The 14,468-nt window shown below is 47.0% G+C and overlaps 1 protein-coding gene across 2 annotated transcripts in view; it reads left to right on the top strand.

Moving 5' to 3' along the window:
* Nucleotides 1-2,911: 2,911 nt before the first annotated feature.
* The window catches only part of BTF3L4 (basic transcription factor 3 like 4), a 20,801-nt gene continuing 9,244 nt past the window's right edge, over nucleotides 2,912-14,468 (top strand). The window contains exons 1-2 of one of the 2 annotated variants that reach the window (XM_073563603.1): nucleotides 2,912-3,064; nucleotides 12,491-12,551. In XM_073563603.1, coding sequence (XP_073419704.1) covers nucleotides 12,498-12,551 — 54 coding nt within the window. In that variant the 5' untranslated portion in view covers nucleotides 2,912-3,064; nucleotides 12,491-12,497. The remainder of the gene's footprint in view (nucleotides 3,065-12,490; nucleotides 12,552-14,468) is intronic. The other variant, XM_073563604.1, reaches the window with a different exon arrangement.

Raw genomic sequence — 14,468 nt, forward strand, 5'->3', positions numbered from 1 at the left:
GGGATGCGTGCACACTGTATATGGGATGCGTGTACACTGTATATGAGATGTGTGTACACTGTATATGGGATGTGTGCACACTGTATATGGGATGCGTGCACACTGTATATGAGATGCGTGTACACAGTATATGGGATGTGTGTACACTGTATATGGGATGCGTGTACACTGTATATGAGATGCGTGTACACTGTATATGGGATGCGTGCACACTGTATATGGGATGCGTGTATGAGATGTGTGCACCCTGTATATGGGATGTGTGTACACTGTATATTGGATGTGTGCACACTGTATATGCCTTGGGGTTATCCTTGACACTGATCTCTCTTTCAAACCACATATCCAAGCCCTTTCCACTTCCTGACGATTTCAACTCAAAAATATTTCACGGATCCGTACATTTCTCAACCAAGAATCTGCAAAAACCCTAGTCCATGCCCTCATCATCTCCTGCTTTACTGCAATCTCCTGTTCTGTGGCCTCCCCTCTAACACTCTCACACCCCTCCAATCTATTCTAAACTCTGCTGCCCGACTAATCCACCTGTCCCCCCGCTATACCCCAGCCTCTCCCCTCTGTCAATCCCTGCACTGGCCATGACATACAAAGCCATCCACAACCTGAGTCCTCCATACATCTGTGACCTCATCTCCTGGTACTTACCTGCACGCAAACTACGATCCTCACAAGATCTTCTGTACTCCCCTCTTATCTCCTCTTCCCACAATCGCATACAAGATTTCTCCCGCGCATCCCCTCTGCTCTGGAACTCTCTACCACAACATGTCAGATTCTCGCCTACCATGGAAACCTTCAAAAAGAACCTGAAGACCTACCTCTTCCGACAAGCCTATAACCTGCAGTAACCGATCCACCAAACCGGTGCACAACCAGCTCTACCCTCACCTACTGTATCCTCACCCATCCCTTGTAGATTGTGAGCCCTCGCGGGCAGGGTCCTCTCTCAACCTGGACCAGTTGTGACTTGTATTGTTTAAGATTACTGTACTTGTATGTATTATGTATACCCCTCCTCACATGTAAAGCGCCATGGAATAAATGGCGCAATAATAATAATATGTGCACACTGTATATGTGATGTCTGCACACTGTATATGGGAGGTGTGCATGCTGTATATGCAATGTTTACGCACTCTGCATGCAATGTGTGTAGACTGTATAATACATGCAGTGCCTGCAACTGCTGCGCCGAACCTCCCCTTTCAACAGTCACTATGCTGCCACCATACCTATAGGCAGAACTTGGAGCCTGCGGGCCCCAGTGCAAAATCCCCAACATGGACCCCAACTATCACAGGTCTCTAATAGTAATAGTCCATTCTTTTGGGGCAAAGGGATTTTTGTGGTTCTGTCGTCCCCAGCACCCGGGTGTGCTTGTAACCCCTGCACCAATTATAGTTACACCCCAGCTAAATGCATAACCCCCGCCACCACTGCAGACACTCTTCCAACACTGCCACTGGTCTCGGGACATTGCCTGCAGAGGTACCTGGAAAAGGAGCTCAGGAACGTATTTATTTAGGAGGTTTGGTCGATGTTCATTCTGGAGTGTAATAAAGGGGCTTACAGGCATAATTTGTGATGTAAATTCTCTGGGTTGGGGAAGTGTCTTATATAGCTCATAATTTGGTTTTGAGATGCCTATGAATTGCCATGGCAGCCAGAGGTTTACGGAAGCCCCCCAATGCCCCCTGTGACTGAGCTTCATGGGAGAATGTCGTTTTGAATATGCAGTGCAAGCGATCAAAGAATTGCAGCTGCAAGTCCTATAAATAAATATGTATGTTATAGGCCTAGATATATATATATATATATATTTTTTTTTTAACACTTCTCTTTTTACTTTTAACTAAATAAAAATATATATATTTACTTTTCACTTTTATATAAAAATATTTCTCTCTCTCTATATATATTTTACTTTTCAATGCAAAATATAAAATGATATAACCCGTAAGTAATGTTAATTAAAAGAAAAAAAAACCCCAGAACTGCAGAATTGTGTTTTTTTTCCGGATGCTGCACCTCCCCGGAAAATCATAGAATCATGGAATCGTAGAGTTGGAAGGGACCTCCTGGGTCATCTGGTCCAACCCCCTGCTCAAAGCAGGATTCGCTAAATCATCCCAGTCAGATGTCTGTCCAGCCTCTGTTTGAAGACTTCCATTGAAGGAGAACTCACCACTTCTCGTGGCAGCCTGTTCCACTCATTGATCACTCTGTCAAAAAGTTTTTTCTAATATCTAATCTGTGTCTCCTCCCATTCAGTTTCATCTCATTGCTTCTAGTCTTTCCTTGTGCAAATGAGAATAAAGTTGATCCTTCTACAATGTGACAGCCCTTGAGATATTTGTAGACAGCTATTAAGTCTCCTCTCAGTCTTCTCTTTTGCAAACTAAACAATCCCAAATCCTGCAACCTTTCCTCATAAGACAGGAAAATGCAATAAAAAGTGATCAAAAATGTCGTACGTAGCCCAGAATGCTACCAAGTATCAGGTCTGTAATACTCGTGACGCAAACCTTTTTTTAATTTTATTTTTTTACTTATGTCTGAATTTTTATTAACCACAAAAGTATAAAACTCTCTGATGTTTGGGATCGCCATGATCGTACTGACATGGAGAATCGTGTTACCAGGTCATTTTTTACTGTATGGTAAATGTCGTGCCCCATTTTTTAACCTTTTTTTTTTATTCTCCCTGTTGTCACTTCTCCAGAGTTGTCCAGTATATAAAAATGAGACAAAAGGAGTTTATGTGTTTACACACGGAGAGCTCGTGTGCTGCTGTGAGTTGTGGTGCCAGCCCGCGCTATACTGAGTCCATGGCGCAGACATAGAGGGGAGAGACTCCTAGCCATGAGCTGCATCATTGGTTGCCATGGAAACAGAATAGGTCCCTGAAGAGACGCGCAGCGGGATGACGTCATGCGCTCTGGCGTGGCTCCGCCCCCTGCGTGCGAGGCGTCGTTACGTTCCGCCCATCATCCTTTATCGCCATCTTGATTACCTCGTGTTGGAGCGGAGCTGTGAGGTAAAGGTGAGTGGCGCTTCGGTTCTCGGTTACACCGCTCTCTGTCACCCGGGGCATTGTGTCCTGAGGAGGCTGAGTGTGGAAACGGTCGCATTAGCTGTTAGTGCAGGCGGCAGGGAGGAGAGGCCGCAAGGCCCGGTACTGACTGCAGGGGGGGATGGCTTTGTACTAGGCCGTTCTGGTGTAAACCTGCGGTTTGTAAAGGCGCAGACATGGCGGCTCCTGGGAGGAGCAGTGCGGTGAGGGCCTGCAGTGGTCGCAGATCTTTGTGCTTCATTTTACCCTGGCCCTAGAATGTCACATGACCTCAGCCACTGCAAAGTCGCAGCGAGTTGTTGCTTGTGCTGCAGCTTGATACCGGGTGCAATCGTCTCCTATAGACTTCTGTGCACTGGATTTATTAGTTCTGAGGTTTTTTTTTTTTTTTTTTCTTGTTTTGCCCAAAAGGAATCAAAATAGGAGAAAGTCATTCTAGGTTTTTAAGATCTTAGTTTCCAACTGCACAAACAAAAAATTCTGATGGGTTGCGGGGGCTGTTTGCACAAAACGTAAGTTAGTTGCACCAAAATACTTAGCCTGTAAAGGCCCTTTTACATTTAGCGATGCACCAGCGATCCGACCCGGTCAGGATCGCTGGTGCATCGCTAAATGATCGCTAGTGAGCTGTCACACAGGCAGATGCAGCAGCGATACAGCGGACGATACTCACTTTTCACACACAGCGATCCTGACGTCCGCTCGTCGTCACAGCAGGAAGCCGACGACGAGAAATGGAGCTGGACATTCTCGCGCAATCAGCGGGGGAGCCGGTCGGAGGTAAGTATCTCACATAGCGATATCGCTATAATGTCACAAAATCGGTGACGTTATAGCAATATCGCTATGTGTAAAACCCCCTTTAGTCGCGTACTTCGCTGTGGCGTGTGCAGTCGACATCTTGCTGAGGGGGGGGGGGGACACACACGTGATAGGAAGCTACTGAGACGGATAGTTACCCGCTTTCCCTGCTTGTAGAAATATGAAGACTCTCGCTTGACCCTACACAACCTATTAAAGGGTTAAAAAAACAACACAAGGCCCAACACTGGCCGTATACTTCTACGAGAGCATGACAAGTGGGTTTTGCTTAAGTTATCCCCGTCTTACTAGATTGATATTGTTGGTTAGGGATTGAGTCTTTTTGCAACTTGCTGCTTAAATTTCTTCCTCCTTTCTTTAGATGTTAACGCTTTTCGGTTATTTGCAGCTCGTTGCCTTGGAGATCGGCCGCCGCTGACAAGACTGTGGAACACACGCAGCTCTTGCAAGCTCTTTCTATTGAGTCTGAGTGCTGCTCCGAGGCTGGGCAGCGCGGTCGCATCTTAATCCCGGGCGGCTCTCTTCAGCGGTGGTCGGTTTCTTAGGCAACGAGCTGAAAACAAAGCTGTTAAAATCTCAGCAGCAGTTGCAAATGGAGTGTTTGTAATTCCACAATCTCTCCAGTCTGAGGATGGGATTAACCCCAGGTTTGTCCCATATGAGATACGGCCACCACCTTTCAGCCCTCATACAGCATACTAATATACTGTATATACTCGAGTATAAGCTGACCCCCCCTAATTTTGCCACAAAAAACTGGGAAAACTTATTGACTCGAGTATAAGCCTAGGGTGGGAAATGCTCCATAGATTGTTCCCCCATATGCTGCCCCCATTAGAAGCTCCATATTGTTCCCCCATATGCTGCCCCCATTAGAAGCTCCATATTGTTCCCCCATATGCTGCCCCCATTAGAAGCTCCATATTGTTCCCCCATATGCTGCCCCCATTAGAAGCTCCATATTGTTCCCCCATATGCTGCCCCCATTAGAAGCTCCATATTGTTCCCCCATGTGCTGCCCCCATTAGAAGCTCCATATTGTTCCCCCATGTGCTGCCCCCATTAGAAGCTCCATATTGTTCCCCCATGTGCTGCCCCCATTAGAAGCTCCATATTGTTCCCCCATGTGCTGCCCCCATTAGAAGCTCCATATTGTTCCCCCATGTGCTGCCCCCATTAGAAGCTCCTTAAGATTATTTCCCCATGTGCTGCCGCTGCTGCAGCATGTAAAAATAAAAAAAAATGACATACTCACCTCTCCGTCGCTGGGTGTCAGATTCTCACCTGTCCTGCGTCCATGGCTGCTCACCACTATCTGCTACGTCATCAGTCAGTGACGTTCAGACTGCAGGGGGCGCGGCGCGCACTAACCACGTCACCGCGCCCTCTGCTGTCTGAAGTCACTGACCGATGACAGACACAGACAGCAGCAAGCAGCCATGGACGCAGGACAGGTGAGTATCGCTATACTTACCCGTCCTGACGCTGTGTCTTGAGCCCCCAGCTTCTCCCCGTGCTCTCTCTTCCTGCCTTCAGCGGTCTCCTGGTGGCGCTCATTAAAACTCATGATATGCGCATATTCATGAGTTTTAATGAGCGGCACCACGTGACCGCTGAAGGCAGGAAGAGAGAGCACGGGGAGAAGCTGGGGGCTCAAGACACAGCGTCAGGACGGGTAAGTATGACCTGACACCCCCGCCCCTCTGACCCCCGGTGTATATGACTCGAATATAAGCCGAGAGGGGGACTTTCAGCCCAAAAAAACGGGCTGAAAATCTCGGCTTATATTCGAGTATATACGGTACGTCCGATTCGGGCTGCAACAAAAGAAAAACATCTTTCGTTATACTTGTCTGCGGGATGTTCGGGTGTCGATGGTCGTCGCTGACTTGGTCCTGTTTTCTTTCGATGCCATTCTCATTCTTGCTTTGTGTGGGTGACTCTTCCTGTGTCATCCACACAGTGTTCCCCTGCCATCGTGCTCCTGCGCAGGCGTATTTCTCTGACCTAGGCAGAGCAAAGTACTGCAGTGCGCATGGCCGGAAAAGGTCAAAGAGCCCCCGGTGCATGCGTTCTGCAGTAAAGTATTACTCTGCACTAGTCAGGCCAGAGAAGTATGCAGGAGCGCAATGCCGTATCTCGTGGGGCAACCTGGTGACAGGTTCCTTTTTTAATATAGTGAGGATTCTTCTAACCCACCCGTGCAGGTCTCCAGGGGCGGAGTGCCAACTGCATTACCGATGCGAATGATGACTTCAGTTTAATTAAAAAAAAAACAACAAAAAACTGTAATATCAAACTAATGGAAATTTGAAGTCAACTTAAAGATCTGGATTAAATAATGAATGCAGATTAAACAAGTTAATATTAGAACCATTTTTATTTCAGTAAAAGTATAAATACAATGAATGATGTGCAATGTCTTATGGTTTATGAGGTAGATATTATGCTTTAAGGCTAATTCACACCTCAGTATTTTGCATCAGTGTTTGTATGCCAAAGCCAGTAATGGAACTTACCGAGAAAAAAATATAATTGAAAGACTGACTCCTGTTCCTTATTTTGGAGACATTTTTGGTTTTGGCATACAAATACTGATCAAAAATACTGATGTGTGAAAGAGGCCTTAGTTAGCGCTGTTCTGCACCGCTTTAGACATCCGCATCGCTGTCCCCATTGGGGCTCCCAATCTACATTCCCCATCAGTAAGTCTTTGGAGTGTGGGAGGAAACGGGAGAACCTGGAGGAAACCCACGCAAACAAGGGGCGAACATACAAACACCTTGCAGATGTTGTCCTTGGGATTTAAACCCAGGACTAAGCAGCAGTGCTAACCACTGAGCCACATGTATTATATATGAACCTTCATTCACCTGATGAGTGGGGATCCCAAAACTGCTACCCGCATAACACCAGTTTCACATGTTCAAGATTGGATATGTCTAGACTAGCTGCGGGTCTTCCCCTCGACGGCATCAGCACCCCTGTATGTCACTGACGCCGTAGACCACTCACTACATAATTTTTGGGTATTATAATAGGGCAACACGTTTCCATAGGCGATTCCTGGGATCTGTCATGTGTCCGGCCTGAGGATGGGTGCACTTTTAAGGGACATTCGGACAACTGTCGCCAGTTTTGCGGACAGAACATTAATTCATTACAAGCTGGTGGTTTCCTTGTTCTGTCTGGTTATTAAGGCTACTTTCACACTAACGTCGTGCGACGCACGTCGCCCTGCGTCGGAACGACGTAGCGTCGCACGTTGCGAAAGTTTAGCACAACGGGGGGGCAGCGGATGCAGTTTTTCAACGCATCCGCTGCCCCATTGTAATGTCCAGGGAGGAGGGGGCGGAGTTTCGGCCGCGTATGCGCGGTCGAAAATGGCGGTCGCGACACACAAGAAAAGTTACATGTAACGTTTTTGTGTGCGTCGCGGCCACCAAAACACGACGCATCCATCGCACGACGGATGCGACGTGTGGCCATACGTCACAATGCGTCGTTAACACAAGTCTATGGAGAAAAAACGCATCCTGCGGGCAACTTTGCAGGATGCGTTTTTTCTCCAAAACGATGCATTGCGACGTGTGTCGCACAACGCTAGTGTGAAAGTAGCCTTACAGTGCCTTGTAGATTGAGTCGATCTGCAGTAAAAGGCCGGGGTCACACTTGTGAGAAACCTGCACGAGTCTCGTGTCTCAATACCCGGCACTCGGGACCTTAATAATAATAATAATAATACTAAATTTTATTTTTATAGCGCCGACATATTCCGCAGCACTTTACATTTCAGAGGGGATTTGTACAGACAATAGACATTACAGCATAACAATAATCACATAGATTATAACAAATACCAAGAGGAAAGAGGGCCCTGCTCGCAAGCTTACAGTCTATGAGGAAAGAGGTAGACACGAAAGGTGGGTGGTAACAGTTGCCCTGATTGTATGGACCAGCCATAATGTGTGTGTGTGACAGTACAGACACAGAGGGCTAATGGATGCATAAAGCATGTGGGAACATGATGCGGGAAATCTGGTTATGGTAAAACTTTTGGCTGTGCCACACAGGGATAGATTAGGTTAATGTGTTGAGGCGATAGGCCAGTCTGAATAAATGTGTTTTCAGGGCACGCTTAAAATTGTGGGGATTGGGGACTAATCGTATTGACCTGGGAAGTGCATTCCAAAGAATTGGAGCTGCACGTGTAGTGTGCGGCTGCATGTATTTCTGTGCAGCTGTGCGCTCCGGTCCAAGTGCCGGGTATTGAGACTCGTGTGAGTTTCTCGCAAGTGTGACCCTGGGCAAAGGGTCAGGATAGTACATAACGTTTGGCAGATCTGGATTCGTTAATGTGGATGCGTGAATAGTTCCACTAATTTCTATGCTAATGTGCATCCCCTTAGGTAATTGGTGCAGTGGAATGACCAGGAGGAAATTCCTGCCACAGGCTACAGTAACATCAATGTGGATGGTGCTTCACAACATCCCGTCCATATTGTGAAAAAAAAAAAAAAAAAAATCTGATTCCAGATTTCTTCCTTTGCCAAGCAGCAAAGTTAGCAGTTTTCATTGCATGTTGCTCTAAAGCTGTTTCTGCCAATAACGTGGGGATGGGTAACATACCAGTCACAAGCTGGGACAAAAGGATCATAACTGCAATTGTTCCGTCTTCATACTGTTTCTGTATTGTTTGTCCCTTGTTAACATGGGGCAATGTGCTGCCGACATCAATCATGCCAAATTAGAATGTTTCCCTTTTGTTGGTTGGTTTTCGTTTTTTTTTGTTTTTTTTTTTACACTGGTCATCATAATGACCATGTAAAAGGGTCTTAACAAGCAACTTGTAGCAATAGCTTTTCCTGTTCATCTGACAACTGTTCCTCCTGACTTCCCCATTAGCATGCACCCAAGGATCGTACATGTTACATTGGGGATAGAGGGAGTTAACCGCCAGAAGACAACTCTCATTTCTGCTTATCTCCTGAGAGAACAGGACACAGCATGTTAATATCCAACAGAATAACAATTTTCTCTTGACATCTGCTGCCACGGAAGAGTCAGGACCTCTCGATAACCTAGATCGGAGATTGAAAACCTTTTTCTAACAAGGACTTAGTGTGGCCCAGACATCCTCTGATATGACTATCTGTAGTGGAAGTCCTCTCCTACACAATTCTTAGGGTATGTCCCCACGGTCAGTAACCAGCAGCGCTTTGAACGCAGCACATGTCCGCTGCGTCCAAAGCGCTGCCGGCTTTTCAACGCAGGTGATTCCGCATGTGTTCATTCCTAGTCACTTGCATATCCGCAACATAAATAGACATGTTGTGGTCTGGCAAGGCGCGCTGCATGTGCGTCTCCGCAGGGAAGCCGGAGGCGTCCGTGCACGCATAGTAAAGATGGGATTTCTTCAAATCCCATCCACTATGCTGTAGCATATGGCCGCTGCAGGTTGGACACCTCGGATGTACGCAGCATCTAACCCGCAGCGTTTACTGACCGTGGGAACATACCTTTTGGGTTTGGAATGGCTCAGGATTTGACGCAGGTGAAATCTACACCTGAAATCACTGGCAGGTCGCCTGCGTTTTTGATGTTTTTTTCATTGCTTGCATTTTTTTCTGTCACTTGAAATAAAAACTAATTGAAAGTTGGTTTCTGGGAAGGCAAAAAAAACTGACTTCCTGTATGCAGATATATTGGGGTTTGTGCACACGGTAAGTAAATGCTGCTGGTTGGATGCTGCGTACATCTGCAGCATCCAACCTGTAGTGCCCAGCTGTTACAGCATAGACGGGATTTCAAGAAATCCCATGCCCACTATGCGTGCACCGACGCCCGCGGCTCACCCACAGAGACAGACATGTGGCGCATCTTTCCAGACTGCAGCATGTCAATTTATGTAGCAGAGTCGCTTATTCTCCGCTGCGTAAATTTCCCATACACTTTCACTAGATGCAGTAAAACCGCATTATCTTCCTAGTCATATGCATATTAAGTGCGGGAACGCAGCTTACTAGGCCCGTGTACTAATTTAAATAATGGTGAATCTTGTGACACAGCCGGAAGTACATGACACAGGATGTGGAGGAAAGCACAGAGAGGGCCCCCTCCTTTTTAATACATAGTAAATAAAAAAAAATAGCATGGGGTCCCCCTATAGTTGTTAACCAGCCAGAGTGAAGCAGACAGCTGTGGCCTGGTATTCTCAGGCTGGTAAGAATCCAATATCAATGAACCTTACCAGCCTGATAATACCAGGCCGCAGCAGTCTGCTTACCTTGGATGGTTAGCAAAAATTGTGGGATCCCCTCAAAAAAAAAAAATACCGTGGGGTCCCCTTATTTTTAACTAGCCAAGGAAAAAGACAGCTGCAGCCTGGTACTCTTAGGCTGGCAAGGCCCATGGATTTTGGCCCTCACCAGCCTAAAAATAGCAGCCCGCAGTCACCCCACAATTGGCACATCCAAAGATGTGCCAATTATGGCACTTTACCTGGCTCTTCCCACTTGCCCTGTAGCGGTGGCAAGTGGGGTAGTACTTGTGGGGTTGATGTCACCTTTGTATTGTCAGGTAACTTCAAGCCCACGGCTTGGTAATGGAGAAGCGTCTAAATAAAGACAGAATAATCACACAGACTCCTTTTTAATAGGTCTTAATTAAACCATACTTACTGCATCGCTTAGTCCACAGACACCCTTGTCTCCTGGAAGAGAATTAAAATAAAAAAAAAGCATCAATATCCTTACCTGTCCGCCGAGAAGATATACATACTGTCACACAACGAGTCCAGCCCTGCTACATCAGGATGCCTTTGGCGAAGATGATCACCGGAGATGTCCCCAGCGATCACATGCACGGCAGTTCTCGCAATCGGCTATATATAGTTTATTATCTAGTGCTTCATTCCGGATGATCTGCTCCATGATGTGACTTGTAAGGATTACCTGATCTGTGGACAGCAGACATCTTTACGTTGTTGCCTCCGCAGTGGACAACTTGTACATGATCTTATCACAATAATGCGACCACGGGTTGGCAGGTTTGGTTACTGCACTGTTGCCATACCCTAACATATAAAGGGCAAATAAACCTTTTAGATGTGTCATGGCCACCCTTGATTAATTTTTATCCGTGGCTGTCTTGATCCGGAGACCTCCAACTATATCTCTTAAATGAGTGGTTTGAAATGCACGTACTTCGAGCCAAGTGGTGCATGGACTTGCATACTTCTCTGTACTCTTTAGCTTGCGCTCCCCATTAATCGATTTGTTTTTTTTGCCTCACGACAACAATTACCGTGTAGTTATAACATTGAAAGTTTCTTTTTAAGTGCAGTCACAACTACATGTGGTTTTTGTTGCTTTTTTTTTACAGCTAAGTGCATTAAACACATTTCACAAGTAAAACTGCAACAACATTCGGCTCTTATGCAGTTTCTTCCGCACTGTCTGATTAGACCCTAAGTTTAGTTGCCCTTCAGTTCCTCTGTCATGAAAATGTGATCCTCCCAGGCGGTAGTAGTGACCGCTCTTTGACCCCTGGCCATTGAGAAATGCTGATGTGGTGCTTCCATTTTTATCTGCTCCCTGCCATTTGCTTTTCTTTTCTACAGCATTTTGCCTTTTCTGCAAAGAGCAAAGTGATTACCTGACGTCTGGATGAAATAAATCCTGGATATTTCCCACCGCTAGCGTCATGTATCCACTCTACATTAAAATCTCCTCTGGGTGGAGCAGGGTTAGATAGGCTGGGTGACGCTGGCAAGTTTGTAGCTTGGGATTTGTGCATTACTTTTAATTGCTCTATAAAGAGATGCTTAAAGGTTTCCAGACAATGACACTTTGATAGGTCTGCAATAATTGCAACCTATATTCAGCCTGGCAATCACTCACTCAGCATTCTGCTTGTTAAGTTATTTTTTAGCTTGCTTAATAATCACTGTTCTGGGCAGTACATAATCCTGTGTAAGCAGAGCATTTGCTGCCTAGAACATGACATTTGATTTTCTGTAGTAAAATACGTCCAGGTTGCACGTCCTCTGATGTTTCCAGCGCTTCTCTGGTCCCTTTCTTGCATCATGTGACTGCAGCTTTCTCTTTCCTGCTCACACCTCGGAACATTGGCGTAAGGCCGGGGTCACACTTGTGAGAAACTCACGAGTCTCGCGTCTCAATACCCGGCACTCGGGACCAGAGTGTGCGGCTGCATGTATTTCAGTGCAGCTGTGCACACCGGTCCCGAGTGCCGGGTATTGAGATGCGAGACTCGTGCGAGTTTCTCGCAAGTGTGACCACGGCCTAAGTGTGAGGTCCTTGTTCTAAGTCTTGCATAGAGAAAGTGACTTGTGTGCTACACAAGATGTTGTAGTGATCTGACTAGTGACGGTTCCAGTCACCTGATCCATGTGAGGACGGAGCGGCGCTAGAAGCGCCAGAAGATGGCAATTGGCCTTTAATTGCTCTACATGAGCTACTTATGTATTGTGCTCACGGGTAGCTGTCATTTATAGAGATGTTTAGTCTGTACATGATTTTTTTTTTTTGTTTAATTTGATTTCATTTTTAGGTTCACCATGAATCAAGAAAAACTAGCGAAACTTCAAGCTCAGGTCCGGATAGGTGGTAAGGTGAGTATCCATATAACAATTTGTGTATCTGTGAACCCTCCCTTTTCTTGGGGGCTTTTTTTTCCCTCCTTACTGTGTTGCTTAATAATATACTTGAGCTCTTCATGCATATTCAATGTCTAGTTCTGACGACCTTCCTAAGCAGCTGAGCTTGCATATTTATTTCAGAATGAGAGGATAATTATATACGAAGGATTGTGAATGCTAAAATCCAACGCATTAGGCTTTGCCAATGCATATTTAGTATATCTCTAAATTTATAGATTCATCTAAATTTCAACTAATGTATACAGACAACAATTATACTTCATTATTGTGGGCTAGGAACATTTTAGGCTGTGTTCACACACAGCGTTTTTTTTAACGGTGTTTACCGCGGTTTTCACTATAAAACCGCTAAAAATAAGCTTCCCAGTCATTTCTATGCCTTTTTCCACTTTTTGCGCACATTGATGCGTTTTTTTTTTTTACCGCGAAAAAACCGCATCGCGGTAAAAAACGCAGCATGGTAATTAATCTTGCAGATTTTTCCACGGTTTTGGTTTCTTCCATGCGTTTTCAAACCGCTGCGGAAAAAAACGCATCAAAAACGCGCAAACAACTCCAGCGAAAAATAGGTGCTGTTTCTGTGAAGGGATTCAGGTTTTCAAGCAGAAATTTTCTGCTATGTGTGCACTTAGCCTTACTGATGCTGCAGCTCATCTTCCATTGAAGTGAGTTGATCTGAGCTTAAGTACTCGAGAGCAGCCACAATACAGTGAGCAGAGCTGTGCGAGCTTATGTACCCAAGAGCAGCCACTACACAGTGAGCAGAGCTGTGCAAGCTTGAGCACCCTCTACACAGTGAGAAGAGAGGTGCGAGCTTCAGTACCCGAGAGCACCCAGTACACAGTGAGCAGAGCTGTGCAAGCTTCAGTACCCGAGAGCACCCAGTACACAGTGAGCAGAGCTGTGCAAGCTTCAGTACCCGAGAGCACCCAGTACACAGTGAGCAGAGCTGTGCAAGCTTCGGTACCCGAGAGCACCCAGTACACAGTGAGCAGAGCTGTGCGAGCTTCGGTACCCGAGAGCACCCAGTACACAGTGAGCAGAGCGGTGCGAGCTTCGGTACCCGAAAGCAGCCACTACACAGTGAGCAGAGCGGTGCGAGCTTCGGTACCCGAAAGCGGCCACTACACAGTGAGCAGAGCGGTGCGAGCTTCGGTACCCGAAAGCGGCCACTACACAGTGAGCAGAGCGGTGCGAGCTTCGGTACCCGAAAGCGGCCACTACACAGTGAGCAGAGCGGTGCGAGCTTCGGTACCCGAAAGCGGCCACTACACAGTGAGCAGAGCGGTGCGAGCTTCGGTACCCGAAAGCGGCCACTACACAGTGAGCAGAGCGGTGCGAGCTTCGGTACCCGAAAGCGGCCACTACACAGTGAGCAGAGCGGTGCGAGCTTCGGTACCCGAAAGCGGCCACTACACAGTGAGCAGAGCGGTGCGAGCTTCGGTACCCGAAAGCGGCCACTACACAGTGAGCAGAGCGGTGCGAGCTTCGGTACCCGAAAGCGGCCACTACACAGTGAGCAGAGCGGTGCGAGCTTCGGTACCCGAAAGCGGCCACTACACAGTGAGCAGAGCGGTGCGAGCTTCGGTACCCGAAAGCGGCCACTACACAGTGAGCAGAGCGGTGCGAGCTTCGGTACCCGAAAGCGGCCACTACACAGTGAGCAGAGCGGTGCGAGCTTCGGTACCCGAAAGCGGCCACTACACAGTGAGCAGAGCGGTGCGAGCTTCGGTACCCGAAGGCGGCCACTACACAGTGAGCAGAGCGGTGCGAGCTTCGGTACCCGAAGGCGGCCACTACACAGTGAGCAGAGCGGTGCGAGCTTCGGTACCCGAAAGCGGCCACTACACAGTGAGCAGAGCGCGGTGC

This window comes from Dendrobates tinctorius, unplaced genomic scaffold (assembly GCF_039654945.1).
Source record: "Dendrobates tinctorius isolate UK_male_01 unplaced genomic scaffold, ASM3965494v1 ptg000396l, whole genome shotgun sequence".
NCBI classification, from domain to species: domain Eukaryota; kingdom Metazoa; phylum Chordata; class Amphibia; order Anura; family Dendrobatidae; genus Dendrobates; species Dendrobates tinctorius.